At 45.6% G+C, this 13,872-nt stretch overlaps 1 protein-coding gene across 2 annotated transcripts in view; it reads right to left on the bottom strand.

Annotated features, from left to right (window-relative positions):
- Positions 1-13,872, bottom strand: part of LOC136504657 (uncharacterized) — a 28,829-nt gene that overhangs the window by 11,423 nt on the left and 3,534 nt on the right. Inside the window, exons 3-9 of one of the 2 annotated variants that reach the window (XM_066499614.1) lie at positions 7,347-7,429; positions 6,973-7,129; positions 6,604-6,862; positions 6,228-6,447; positions 6,001-6,124; positions 1,592-1,795; positions 937-1,445 (exon numbers count right to left, since the gene is read on the bottom strand). In XM_066499614.1, coding sequence (XP_066355711.1) covers positions 937-1,445; positions 1,592-1,795; positions 6,001-6,124; positions 6,228-6,447; positions 6,604-6,862; positions 6,973-7,128 — 1,472 coding nt within the window. In that variant the 5' untranslated portion in view covers position 7,129; positions 7,347-7,429. Of the gene's footprint in view, positions 1-936; positions 1,446-1,591; positions 1,796-6,000; positions 6,125-6,227; positions 6,448-6,603; positions 6,863-6,972; positions 7,130-7,346; positions 7,430-13,872 lie in introns of those variants that run through there. The other variant, XM_066499615.1, reaches the window with a different exon arrangement.

Here is a 13,872-nt window from a genome sequence, read left to right as displayed (position 1 = left end):
TGACGTGGTAGCATGGAATTTTGAGAATTCGGGGATGTTTTCCGTTAAGAGTGCATACCGTTTGGCTGTGAGAATTATCAATGGACAAGGAGAGCTGGGGAGCAGTATGAGGCGACAGGGGGATATAGAAGATATGGCAGCTCATCCTGACAACCTTCGTGCGCATGTTCCACATCATGCGCTTTAGCCGACGGGCAACACTATTACGTGTGGGAGAGGGCCCATGCCACCGGCGCAGGCCTGGAGGCTGGAGGTGGATGAAACCTTGTGAGGTGAGAGAGTAAGGAGGCCTGCAGATGAGCACAATGGCACACTGATGAGGTGCATCAGGATGTTAGTAGGGAGGAGAGAGGAGAGGGATAGATAAACATGAGGAGAGAGGGGAGAAGAAATGAGTTTCTACTATATGGACCCACATGTTTGACTTACATATGCTAGATTGTTGCATCAATCTTGGGGTTGTAGCGTGGGGTGTGGCTGCTTTGGACCGGCATTGGTGTTAATTAATTAGATTAGGGATCTTTGATCTGCGATTTCATAGTTTGGGGAACAGGACGAGAATCATGTAATAGGTTAGGGAGAGTCACTATGTAGACCATATGCCAAGTTCCACGCTGGACTGGCGCGCCAACTCTAGGTTCGTGGCGTGTCTGCTTTTGACCAAGATTGAGGTTATGGGGTAATTAGATAGATTAAGGGTGTAGAACTGTAATTTTATAGTTTAGGGACCTGAATGAGAATTATGTAACATAGTTTAGGAACCACTCATAAGTATAAATTACTCTTTTTGACTATATACTGCTGGTTACGTCTACTATTGGTTTGTAACCCACCTACAATTTCCAGATGGGTCTGATGACTCTTGTAATCAAGGAAAATTTCAGGCTGCTTTAAATACTTTTTGGCAAAGAATTTAGAAATCAAAAGCATGCTTACCAGAGAGGCTGAGACGATATACCTGGTGATCCCATCTCAACACTTAAATTTGCTAGATCCTTTTGGTGTTCCTCGTGTAATAGTGGTGTGTCGTCAAAAACAACTGTTAAATTCACCTCGTCAACCACTTTATCCACCTCATCAGTTTTTCTCTGAGAATTACCCCCCTCGTCATTGAACATATCATCAGTTACATCCACAGCTGTAAGACTTGCGTGAGCTCTGGTGCTCTGCACGGTTAACTCCTCCTCGCAGTGATTATGTAGCGGTGTCATCTGCTGCGCCGACAATGTTATAGTGGCTCTACACTTGGATCGTGGTGCAGCAATGCCTTTATTTGGCTGTATGGAGAACGGGAGTAGACTTGTCGTTGCAATCCTAAAGGCCATGTAATAATCTGTATCATTTGTCAGCTCAATTGAGCATGATACCTGCTTCTCGTTGGCAAGAGGAAAATACAACTCAAGCGGCTCAATGCCAAGCATGTCATCCGAGCTGGAGATTATTATCTGCGAGTGAACAGACAGCTGCGTTACTGCAACTTGTAGATTATCCGTTTTTTTTTTTTCTCGAACACGCAGCAGAGTTGTATATCATATATTAAATAATATTAAGAAGAGATATTATTGGCTTTTGTTGAGACATATGAGCTTACCTTCTCTAATGAAGATTCTCTAATTTGACCATCCCAGCTATCTAGTTTGTTGAGCTCACGGACAATGTCCCATATAAATGGTCTATTTATTGGGGTTTGTTCCATGCAGCTCACCGCCAACTCGAGGCATTTTTTCACTTGGTACCATATAAGTGGTATATGCTTTGATGATTTACTCCACCTATGCCTCCATCTTCGAAGTACCTACCATTTAGATCAAGGTAATCTTTGATTGCCTGGCACTGAAATATTTAATCCAAATTGTGCATATATGCTTGAAATGAAGTCAACGATTCCCTTCAATTCTTGCGAAAATATATCTATTTGCTTCAAAATAATGTATATGACAGTTTTTTTCCTTCTCTGAAACAATGTCCAATATGATACGATATGTGGTTTGGGACACAGTTTAAAATTTTCAGAAACATACGATAGAGTTTGCTCGTGAAGTAATTAACACCACACAAATAAATAATCGTGCACTTGGTGGATGCTGAACAAGGATGAATTAGTTTTAGTTTTTTTAGTTCTCTTTTTTTGTCAGGGCATGCAAGTGCGCTTTAATTAATTATTTTCTTTTTCACAGGTATAATAATTATCATTAATTTAAAATTGTATTTCTGATATGTTTAAAAGTGTGAGCAATAATGTTGATCGGACTCACCAAATAAGCGAGTTTAAATCTTTTCCTTCCATTAATGAGAAAGAGAACGTCTAAGTATTTATTAACTTTGTCAATGAAAGAGTGTGATTTTAGTTTTGCCCAAAGTCAAACTATTTTAAATTTGACCAAGTTTACATAAAAGATTTTCTACATTTATGACACCAAATATGTTTACTATGAAAAATATATTCCTTGAGAAATCTAATGGTATTATTTGGTATAATAAATAGTGATATTTTTAATAAATTTGTTCAAACTTAAGATTGTTCGGACTACGATCTCATGAAATGGCTTGACCCCCCAAGTCATGTAAACTTTTTTTTTCTCGAACACGCATGAGAGCTGCGTTTCATTATATTAAGAAGAAAAAACGAGTGGGTTTAGAAACCCCATACAGCCACACACCTACACACACCCTTTTACATCTAATATTGTACCTCTCTCTCAAATTCAAACTTGACCCAAGACCACTAGATAGGAACTCACACATTGGCTGGCTCTAGAGCAAGGAGATTGGATATTCCCCGAGCTCCGGCCAAACTCCACAGGAGAAACTCATCTTTTACTGAAACCAGAACACTATTTAGGCTCGGTTGAATCCCATCAAACACACATCGATTACGATGATTCCAAATGGACCAAGCTCCCACAATGATGATGGAATTGAGATTTTCTTTAGTCTGGTCATCAACCCCAGAATTAGTTCTTGCCCACCATGCATCAAAGGAGTTGTCATCAGGCTGGGGGGAGAGGTCATGTAGGCCGACCTTATGTATAATGTTGTACCATACTTGCCGGGAGAAGACACATGAGATCAATAGGTGTTCAATCGTTTCCTTAGCTTGATCACAGAACGGGCAGCGTTCAGGATGGGGCAGACCTCTTTTAACAAGACGATCTGCAGTCCAGCACCTATTGTGTGCCACTAACCACATGAAGAACTTGCATTTGCCTGGTGCCCAGCTCTTCCAGATTATTTCCCAAGGCCCAAACTGTACAGCCCCAATAAAAAATCCCTCATATGCAGATTTAGCAGAGTACACTCCTGAACTAGAGAATTGCCATATATGAGCATCATCTACTTCATATTGCAGAGTCAAATCCGAGAGAAGGTCCCACAACTTCAAAAATTCTATCAACACGGGTACTGTAGTGGCACCCCGTATGTCAAGTCATGTAAACTCCCGAGAGGCTCAATACAAATCATCCAATTCTACCCAATTCTATTCTCCTACATAGTATCACGAGTTCAAGTTCCAATCTAGGGCAGAAGACATCGCTTCCACACCGTGTACCCTTGGGAGGCCGATCTCTACTAGGGCAGCGCCCTTGCTTAGGTGGTAGACCCAATTGATCTGCCACCTTGTCGCCGTTCTAGCGTAGGCCACAACATTAGATGACATATCCTGGTGTTGTCCTCGTCATTCCTCACCACCACTGTGGCCCAGATGATCCACTAACTAGGATCGCCCTCATTCATCTCGTCACGCTATCAGACCGCGCATCATCCCTGCGCTGCCATTCAGCCTGGGCATTCGGTTCTTCGGTTCGGTTCCTCGGTTACCTAGAAAATTTGGTTCCTAGAACTGATCGGTTCCCAAAAAAACCAGAACCGGTCAATTCTGTTTTCGGTTCTTTCGATTCGGTTTCGGTTCCGAACCGAAACAACCGAATCTTCATGCGCTTTGATTGCTGGAGGGCCACGCGCCGATGGGGAGCCGCTACTGCCGTCGCGCATTGCTGCTCACGGCCTGCCACGCGCCGATGGGGAGCCGCGCTGCCACCGTCTCGCACTGTCGTGCACGCCGTTGTCTCGCACGATGCGCCGCCGCCGAGCGAATCGCCTTCGCGCAAGTAGCGGCCAACGGGCCATTCGGTGGAGGGGAGGACGACCTGGAGAGGAGTGAGCTAGTAAGGGCGGCGGGTTGGGGGGCTGGGGATGAGGGGAATAGAGGCGACGTGATGGCCGGATGGGGGTCGCGGCCTCGTGGTCGCAGGTCGGGACCTGGCAGCTAGGGTGCGGCAGGCTGGGGAGGGGAGGTGAGTGAGGATTTATACGTAGGGTTTATCTGTGTATTGGGCTGGGCTGCATTCTTGTGGGTCTTTAGACTGTAAGTTCGGTTATTTCGGTTAACCGAGCACTAGAACCGAGATAACCGTAATAATTTCTGTTCCGCGGAACATGGAACCTGGAACCGAGGGGTACGTCTCGACGCATAGGCACCTTCTAGGCAACACCTAGACGATATGGCGTACCTAAAGCCCTGTAGTGTCCTGTCGTGCCTGGGGTATGCCTCAACGCCTAGGCGACGCCTCAAAAACCATGCACTGCACTGTCGTCCATGTTCGCCACTGATGGAGACACACCTTCATAGGAGTGCCTCGTCCATGATTCCACTCGCATCTACATCACCTCCCATGTGCATCGACGATCGTATTGCGCTTCAGGTGCGCCACTTGTCTACACCCGGTCTTCGTCAAGTTGTTCGAGTTGTTCGTCTCTGACATAAGGCAGGAGCACAAGTTTAGATTGATCGCCTTCAAGTAGGAGCATCCACTCCTGCACTGCTTCTTCATCTAGCAAAACCTCGTGACTAACATCGTCGTCTCTTCCCCACCTACTTCGTCTTTCCGACAACAGTGGGCTACATCGACACCTTCTACCCTGCTGTTCTACACACCACAGCATCAAGGCCTCCTCTACTAGTTCCTTAGGCACTAGTGTATGGTTGGGATGACCCTCTGCCTAGTATGGAAAGGATTGGAAATATTGGTGTGTGCCTTCGTCCTCAACATGTTCCCAAGACTAGCAACCCTGGCGCGTGCTTCGTCCATGGTCCTTGACTGCACCGACCCTTCCGCTCATGTCCCATTTGCCTTGATTGCATCGCGTTTTTCATCTATGTCCTCGACAACCCTAACTACGTTGAACTTAGCATCACCCTCTTTCATGGTGACTGCCTCAACATATCTCTGTCATTACCTTAGCACCTCTTTTGTGCCTGTAGCTTCATGTGCAACCGCCTTGCTATCGCCAACCTGACCATGACTAGGTCAACCATAGCTATCTCCAGCATGGCATCTTCGACCACGACTGCTTCACCCTCACTCTCGGCTGCCTACATTGGCATCAGACTGCGGGAGGGGTGTTGTTGGATCGTCGGCTTCCACCTTCGAGTTCTTCTCCAGTCTCACTGTGGAGCTTCCGATCTAACTGTAGGGGGTACGGTGTTACAGTATATCACAACTAGGATAGAGTTAGTTAGGATCACAATCCGGTGTACCGGCTTGACCACCAAGTCACGTAAACTCTCTCTCTCTATATATATATATATATAAATATATACCGCCAGAGAGTCTCAATGCAAATCATCCAATTCCACACAACTCTATTCTCCTACAACTAGAGTTGCATTCTTTGGGCCAGATGTAGTATATTTTATTCATTTTATTTAATGACTACCATTAACATTTGATTTTCTCTGTATCAGAATTACCTAAGGAGTTTTTTTTTACCTAGACACATAGGTAGCGATCTATTCGACTGGTTGATAGTCATCAATGTGTCTTCGTTTGTGTAAAACTTTAGCAAGTTGTTTGCAATTTGTTTTTACAGGAGTCAGAAGTGGTTTTAAGATGGTTGCATCAACTCGATATGATGTAACTAAATTGTTTTTATGGAAAACATATGCTTGGTGTAAAAAAAACAACTATACTTTTGCAACGTGGGATAAGTCGCTCTTACTTTGGTTGTATTTGGCATCTGCCTACTTCCTGTCACCAACTCTATCATTATGACACCTAAACTATAAATGTCTGACTTCCATGACCTTTTGCCATTTACAATATACTCTGGAGCACAATATCCTCTGCATGAAGACACCATAAAAGACATTAAGTCATATAAGATCTAGGGAGTAAATCTCAGAAAAGAAGTATATTGTAGATGTAGTATCTTCATGTGTAGCTTACAGTGATATTAGACGTTGTGCACTCGTAGTTTGTGAAATCCCCTCAATTCTTGATAGTCCAAAATCTGTAATCTTTGGCACCATTTGGTCACTTAATAGTATGTTGGCAGGTTTTAGGTCCATGTGCAGGATACGCTTTTCCTCATGAAGATGAAGCAAGCCACAACAGATTCCCTTAATTATTTGATAGCGTGTCTGCCATTCAAATCCCCTTAATTCGTCTGCAGGAATAAAGAAGAAATAAGCAGGATATGGAACCTAAAATACTTCCTACATCCCTAGGGTAAAGGTGGAAGTGGAAATATGAAGGATGTTGAAATATAAATAAAAATTGGATCATAAAGACAAGCTGTTCTGAAGTTTTGGTCTTATCATACCAGTAAGATAGTTGTCAGGGCTTCCTTTTCTTATATACTCGAAACAAAGTAACCTTTCCCGTTCCTCTGCCATAACAGGTTTTCCATGCATTTGAAATACCTTTTCTTTTGTTTCAGAACAGTAACCTATAAAACGTACTATATTTGGATGCCCAACCTTGGTCATGCTATCAACCTCAGAAAGAAACATCTTTTGATCAATTGTATGGCAATTTAAAAGCCTCTTAACAGCAACGACCACCCCATTTGTCAGGATGCCCTGTTTAAATTGAAATTTGATGATGGTCATGAACATTAAACCAATCTCATGCTCTGCCGACTGGAACTTGAAGGAGCAATGGAAAATGAAGGAAAAAAGAAATATTTTACCTTGTAAACCTGTCCGCACCCACCCTTACCAATCCTTCGATCATCAGAGAAATTTCCCGTGATTTGTCGTAGAAGTTGTAAGTCAAGACTGCAGGGCTTCTTTTCACCACAAAGTATAGGCTCTAAATCATCTTGTTGCAAATGTGGGTAATCCATCCTAAATGAGCAGCTGATTTCCATAATTAGAGAAATAAAATTTAACCCGCTCCCTTAATGGAACAGAATAGCACTCCTAGTGTATGCCATGAAAATTGGGACGGCAATGGAATCGGGATACTTTTTTTCCCTTGTAAAGCGCGATATATATAATTATGTAAGGAAAACTACATTGAAGAAGGTGCAAAGTACATTAGGGAGAGCATGCCTGGTTTTACCTTGTAGCGAGTTGCAGACTGTAGCCCCTCTAGCTCGGTGATCTGGACTGTCCAATTAAGGAGGCAATCATGCGACCAAAAGCCTGAATCAAACAAGACGCAAGTGTTTACCCCAACATGTGCATAAAATGCTGACACAAAAAAAAATGCGAACAAAGAGAGGTAAATGAACTGGCAAGCACTAATTAGAATTGAGCGAATCACGGACGCTGGATGCATGCATTACGGATTACAGCAAGAGGATTAGAGGAGCCCTTCCCTCGGCGCCACCACCGCCGCCGGCCCCTTCCCCGGCCACTACATTTACGACGCGCCCCCTTCCCCGGCCGCCACATCTGCGCGGCGCCTCCCCGCCGCCTCCTCCGCCTTCGGCCCCTTCCCGGCCGCCCGGCGCCCCTTGGCTGGCGCCTTCGGCGCGCGATCCTCCCCCGTCCCTTCATCGGCATGCGCGCAAGAGTGGGAACTGGACTACTCGAGGATGAGGTCCTCTGCCACGGAGGAGAATTGGAGATGTCCAGCTCCTCCTCTTCTATGAGGGGCTAACAGCCGGGTCCCACACATCACAGGTGGCAAAGGATGGCTAACCGCCGGTTCATGTCCTCCCTCCCAGTCCCACGAACCAAACAAACAATAAGGTTGATCTATCCCAAGAACCTTAAGTAAGATCATCTCATTCCAAAATTTAAAGATGGGATCATCTCATTCTCTATGATCAAAATAGAGTACATGCTTAAAGGATGAGGATGAAATTTACAGTATCTTGTCAGGTTCTAGACCAACTCTGCAGATCAGACAGTCTACCTGGCTTTGCCAGGAGATGTTGGAAAAAGATTAAATGAAAACAAATTTGGTTGTTTTTTTTAGAAAGGCGGCAAGAGATTTGCCAGATTTTTATTAGACGAGCAAAAAGGAACCAGAAAAAAGAATTACAACAAACAACGGGAGACCAAGCTCACCGTCACCACGGCACACCGGCCGACAACCCAACTAAATACCCACCTAGACGACAACTTAAAGTCTAGAAAAACATCCTAAAGCCGAAAAAACACAAAACTAGACCAACCAAACAGTGACCAACAAATACTAGAACTACTCATGTTGTGGTCCATCATGAAATCTTGTTGCCAACTGGTATTGCTCTATATCTTCCTTGCAAAGGAGTGCCACCTGACTAGGCTGCAGCGACTTGTTCTAAAATGTTCTTCGATTCCTTTCCTTCCATAAATTCCAACAAAAATAGATCATAATGCCATCAAACGCCTTTCTCTGATCTTTGTCTGTCTTAATTCTGCACTTTCGCCAGTATTTGTGCAGGGATCCTGTCATTCCGACAGTATCAATCATCGATAGGTTGAATCATCGCTTGATGAAGGACCAAACTTGCCTTGAGAAAGTGCAGTCCTTGCAAAGATGTGTCGGTGTTTCTGGGTCAATACCACAAAGCTTGCATACTGGATCATTTGGCCAATTTCTTTTAATCAAATTGTTTGCCGTTAGGATTTTTTTATGCAGCAAAGTCCAAGCAAAAAATCTACATTTGGGTTCCACCTTTGCTTTCCAAATCGGTTGAAGTTTCAGTTTGCTGAATGTGCCCTGGAATTGAATGCAGTAGGCGCTTTTGGCTGTGTATTCCCCATTCACCGTCCAACGCCAACGGATGCTATCCTCTGTATTCTCGATTAGCTGGATTTGGCTCACCTCTTCCCAAAGGGTTACGTATTCTCTTATTTCCTGTGCAGTGCCTAATGGAATGACATGTGATATCCACCGGTTATCTTCCAAGGCCTTTTGCACCGTGAGATTTTCCCTTTTTGATTTCTTGAACAATGTTGGTGCAATCGCTTTCGGTATTCGCCCACCGACCCAAGACGACGTCCAGAACCTAGCCAACTTGCCATCACCTACTGTCACCACTGTCGAAGCCACAAATAACTCCTTGTCCCGGCCATCTACCGGAAGGTCAAGCTTGTTCCAAGCTCTATCTCGGTGCTTCCATTGATACCATAACCATCGTAGTCTCAATGCTCTTGCGAAACGTTAAGGTCCAGAACCCCTAAACCACCTTTCGCTTTTGGTCTACATGTTGTTGGCCAGTTGATAATGGAATGCCCACCATATACCTTGTCTGGCGTTTCACCCCTCCATAGGAAACTCCTCCTCAAGCGATCGATCTTTCTGATTAACCATTTTTGTTCTGGGAATGCGTTCATATGATAAATTGGTTGAGATGATAGAACCGTTTTTACTAGAGTCTCTCTCCACGCTGAGGACAAGAACCTTCCCTTCCAACCTGGCAGTCTGGCTCCTATTTTGTCTATCAAAGGCTGTACCTCTACCCTGCGTAGTTTCCGGACGTGTAGAGGAAGTCCTAGATATCTCCCAGGGAAACTGCAAATCTTGCCGGGGAAATTTTGAAGTAATTGAGAGACCACTGTGTTGTCCATTCTTATAGGAAAAATTTCCATCTTGGAGATGTTGATTTTTAGTCCCGAGCATTCTCCAAAGAAGTTTAGTATCTTTAGTAGATGATCCAACTCTATATTTGCAGGGTATGCGAAAATCGCTGCATCGTCAGCATATAGGGAGCACCTCAAATTAGCCGCCTTCGGTAGCACCAGTGTAAGGATCCCTCCTTGTGCTGCCGATTCAATTATCCGTTGTAGTGGGTCGATGGCTAGAATGAATAAAAGGGGGGGATAGAGGATCCCCTTGCCTTAACCCCCGTGCATGTCTGATACCCTGAGTCGGCTCCCCGTTGATCAATACTTCTGATGTTGTTGTTCCAAGTAGGGCCGCTATCCAATCCCTCCATTTTGTGCTAAAGCCCAAAGCCTGTAGCACCTCTAGCAGAAAGCTCCAACCTATGGAGTCAAAAGCTCTGAAAATATCCAATTTGATGAACAACGCCGACCTTCTCTTTTTATGCAACAGTTGAATCACTCTCTGTGCGTAAATGAAATTGTTATGGATACATCTCTTCTTGATGAAGGCGTTTTGAGCATATGACACTAAAGAGTTCAAGTGTGGTGCCAATCTATTTGCTAGGATTTTCGTGATGATTTTGACTACACTGTTGATCAGACTAATGGGCCTGTAATCTGATAGAGATGCTGCATCTTGTATTTTGGGCAACAGGATGATATTTGCTTCGTTAATTAAGTTTAATCTCGCAGTCCGATGATTGTAAAAACTCATGACCGCCTGGACCAAGTCCTCTTTTATAATTGACCAGCATTTTTTGTAGAACACACCGATGAAGCCGTCTGCACCCGATGCCTTTTCAGAAGGCATGTCTTTCACTACAGCCTCTATCTCTTGTTCTGTGAATGGTGCGTCCAAATCCTCTAGATCATGATGTTCATATCCCAACTAGCTCCAATTAATAGCTCTTGTTCTTGTGGTTGTTGTCCCCAACAAGTTTGAGAAATGTGTATGTGCAAGCATGGATTTATTCTCTTGCGAGATCACCAGGCTCCCCTATCTCCCTTGAGTGCACCAATAAATGTTTTCTTTCTCCTTATGTTGGCATGCAATTGGAAGAAACACGTGTTCGCATCACCTTTGCGAATCCAAGTAAGCCTCGAGTGTTGTCAAGCTCTCGCCTTTTGTATCGCTGCTATCCCTAGTGCCTTAGGTATTTCTTGAATTCTAACTCCTCTGGTGTCAGTATTATGGACTCTTGAGCCCTCTCGAGATTGGCCAGTGTTATGTTGGGAATTGCCCAAGTAATCTTGTACCCGCCCAGAGATTTCCTCCTCCAGTTCTTAAGTGCTTTTGCTGTACGTATTAGGCCCTATTTGTTTCAGCTTTTCTGAGTCTCGCTTATAAGCTGAGCAGGCTTATCTGATAAGCCACGATATAGAGAATCTGTTGTCTGAATAAACTTGGCGTTTGACTGTCCTGATTATTTCTGGTAGATTATCTGTCCTGGATGTAAATTGACCTATGTACCCCTGAGGCTGATAATAATTCATTTGGTTTGTCACAATGATCTGAAGGCAATGGTGGAAATATTTTTAAAGTTTGAGATAACAATATGGTTCCATTAAGATGCAATGTACAGTAATAGTCCAAAATAACATCAATTTGGGTACACCGGTACGCCTTCATTTACTCTCTCTCTTGACTAGTCCAAGGAAGCAAGGAAATAGACATGGAGGCAGAGAGGGAACACGGACGGGAGGTGCAGGTGCTCGTGTTCGTCAGCTCGGCCGCCCTTGACAGCTTGGCGAGCTTCGCGAGACAGCGATTTTGGCCACCATTTCCAAATCCAAGAGCATGGGGAGGGAGATGAGAGGTAGGGGATTCACGTAGGCTAGCTACCTCGGCCGATTGCAGCGCGGGGAAGGAGATCGACGGGCGCTCAGAAGAAGATAAGCGAGGAGTGGGTGGCTGAGCGGCTCGGCGTGGTGGAGGAGAGTCAAGAGACGAGAGGGGCGCCCCTTGAATAAGCAGCCCGAGGCAGAGCTTGGTTGACTGGCTCGCTCAGCACCCCGGCATGGCCATGGCAGAGCTGGTACGTGGAGGGGCGACCGGCGTGCGTGGTGCAGCAGCCGGTCCGGAGGGAGACCTGCGCAGGCTGCCGATCCGGACGGAGGGGACGAGGGAGGCGATAGCGGGGAGGAGAGCCAGCGCCGGATCTAGCCGGAGGGGATGGAGGGAGGCGGGGTGAGAAGAGCCAGGCGGCGCCGGGGAGGGAAGCCGGTGTTGTGAGCGCGCATGGGTCGGGTGGGAGGGGCAGAGAGAGGAAAAGCGCTCGCGATTTCCAATTCACAGCCCTTCGGGCGCTTTTCCAATCGCCGTTGCGGGAAGGTAAGCGAACGCAGACGCCACGTTTGCGATGGATGCCGTCGCGAGCCGTTTGGTGGGCGTATCCGGCTTCTCCCGTCGCGAACGCGCACATGAGCGCAAACAAACAGGGCCTTAGTTTGACGTGAATGCGCAAGATGTCATCATGTGTATTTACCGCTCTATTCCATGCTTCCTGTACCGTTTCAGTGAAACCTGGCATATGTGCCCAATGCGCCTCAAATTTGAAACCCCTATAGAAATCCAAAACGACATCCCCCTAAAGAAAGAGTGGGCAGTGATCGGAGCTGAGCGAAGCTAATGCTTGAAGGTCGGTTCTTGGGAATACCTCCAACCATTCCGTTGAAGCGAACATGTGATCTATTTTGGTCATTGTGGATGTCTGTTGATCGTTACACCAAGTGAATCTTTTGCCTTGTAGGTCAATCAGTGCAAGCCCTAGATTATCAATGGTGTATTTGAAGTTATTGAGCATTGACAAATTGATGCGTGCATTGTTTTTGTCTTGTGCTTGGTAAATTAAGTTAAAATCCCCTAGCAGTAGCCATGCTGGAAGGACATGTTGTCGCAGGTCCAAGATTTCTTGCATAAAAGCGATTTTACCTGCATCGGCCTAGGGGCCGTAGACTCCGGTAATGGACCAGTATGTATTCTCTGCGAGCATGGTGATCGTTGCAGTGACTGTGTTTGGCGTTAAGCTTGTTTGCTGAATCCTGAAGAAGCGCTCTGACGCCGCGATCAGGATACCGCCAGAAGCCCCTATTGATGGAAGACAGACAGCATTGTTTGCCATATCTGCTCCTACTATCTCTGTCAAAAGAGTTTGGTTCCAAGCGATGATTTTTGTTTCTTGTAGGCGTACAAGCGTCGCACCTATGGATAAGATCTGATTACGTACTGTCGCTCGTTTTGCTCCATCGTTCAACCCCCTCACATTCCAGCAGATGATGTTACAGTTTTTGGTTGACAAAATTAACCGAAACAACAACTGACATCGATAACCAGCTTGTCCATCTTAAGGAAGACCTGCGGAGATCTCCAAGCAACCCGAGAATGGCCGAAGGCAACAGATCCAGCAGGCCAGAGTCCTTCCCCAAGTTCTCGGTCATGTGCTTACTAATGCAGGGCCGAAGGCAACGAGGCCAGTAGGCGCAGTGCCGAAGGCTCAATGGCCAGCAAGCGTACGACCACAGAAGTCTCAAAGGTTCGAACATGGGCATGACAGCCCCGAAGAAGCCATGCAGGGCTCTACTAATATGACGAAACCTATGATATATAGGGCGTATCGCCCTAAGCCCCTTGCCTGAAGGGGTTAACATTGATTACTTGATCCCCTCATGACCAGCGCCTAAGCCTCCATGGCCGGAGCCACGGCAGCCTTCTTCTGGATGGCGCTTGTCTTCTGCTTCTTGGCTTCCTGCTCAATGAGCATCTTGATGGCCTCCATCTTGGCACTTTCGATTGGCTGGTCAAAGTGTTGCATATAAAAATCGATGTTAGGGGTATCTTGAGTAGTGTCCTCACCCGACAGTTTCCATAGTTTCTTTACTAACAATTCTTGGGCAATCTGAATCGCATCTTTGCCCGAATGTGTAGCAGCTTTCTTTGCTAGTCTAGTGCTTTTTCTTTTACTTGAGTTTGATGGTGGACTGATATTCCAACTCTTATTTGTGGTGCTCTTGGTGTGAGTGAATGGTGTGTGCAGCGCCCCCCTGCG

Source organism: Miscanthus floridulus, chromosome 14, assembly GCF_019320115.1.
Source record: "Miscanthus floridulus cultivar M001 chromosome 14, ASM1932011v1, whole genome shotgun sequence".
Taxonomy (NCBI): domain Eukaryota; kingdom Viridiplantae; phylum Streptophyta; class Magnoliopsida; order Poales; family Poaceae; genus Miscanthus; species Miscanthus floridulus.
Note: the sequence above shows the minus strand (reverse complement) of the source record. Positions and strands in the feature narration are given on the sequence as shown.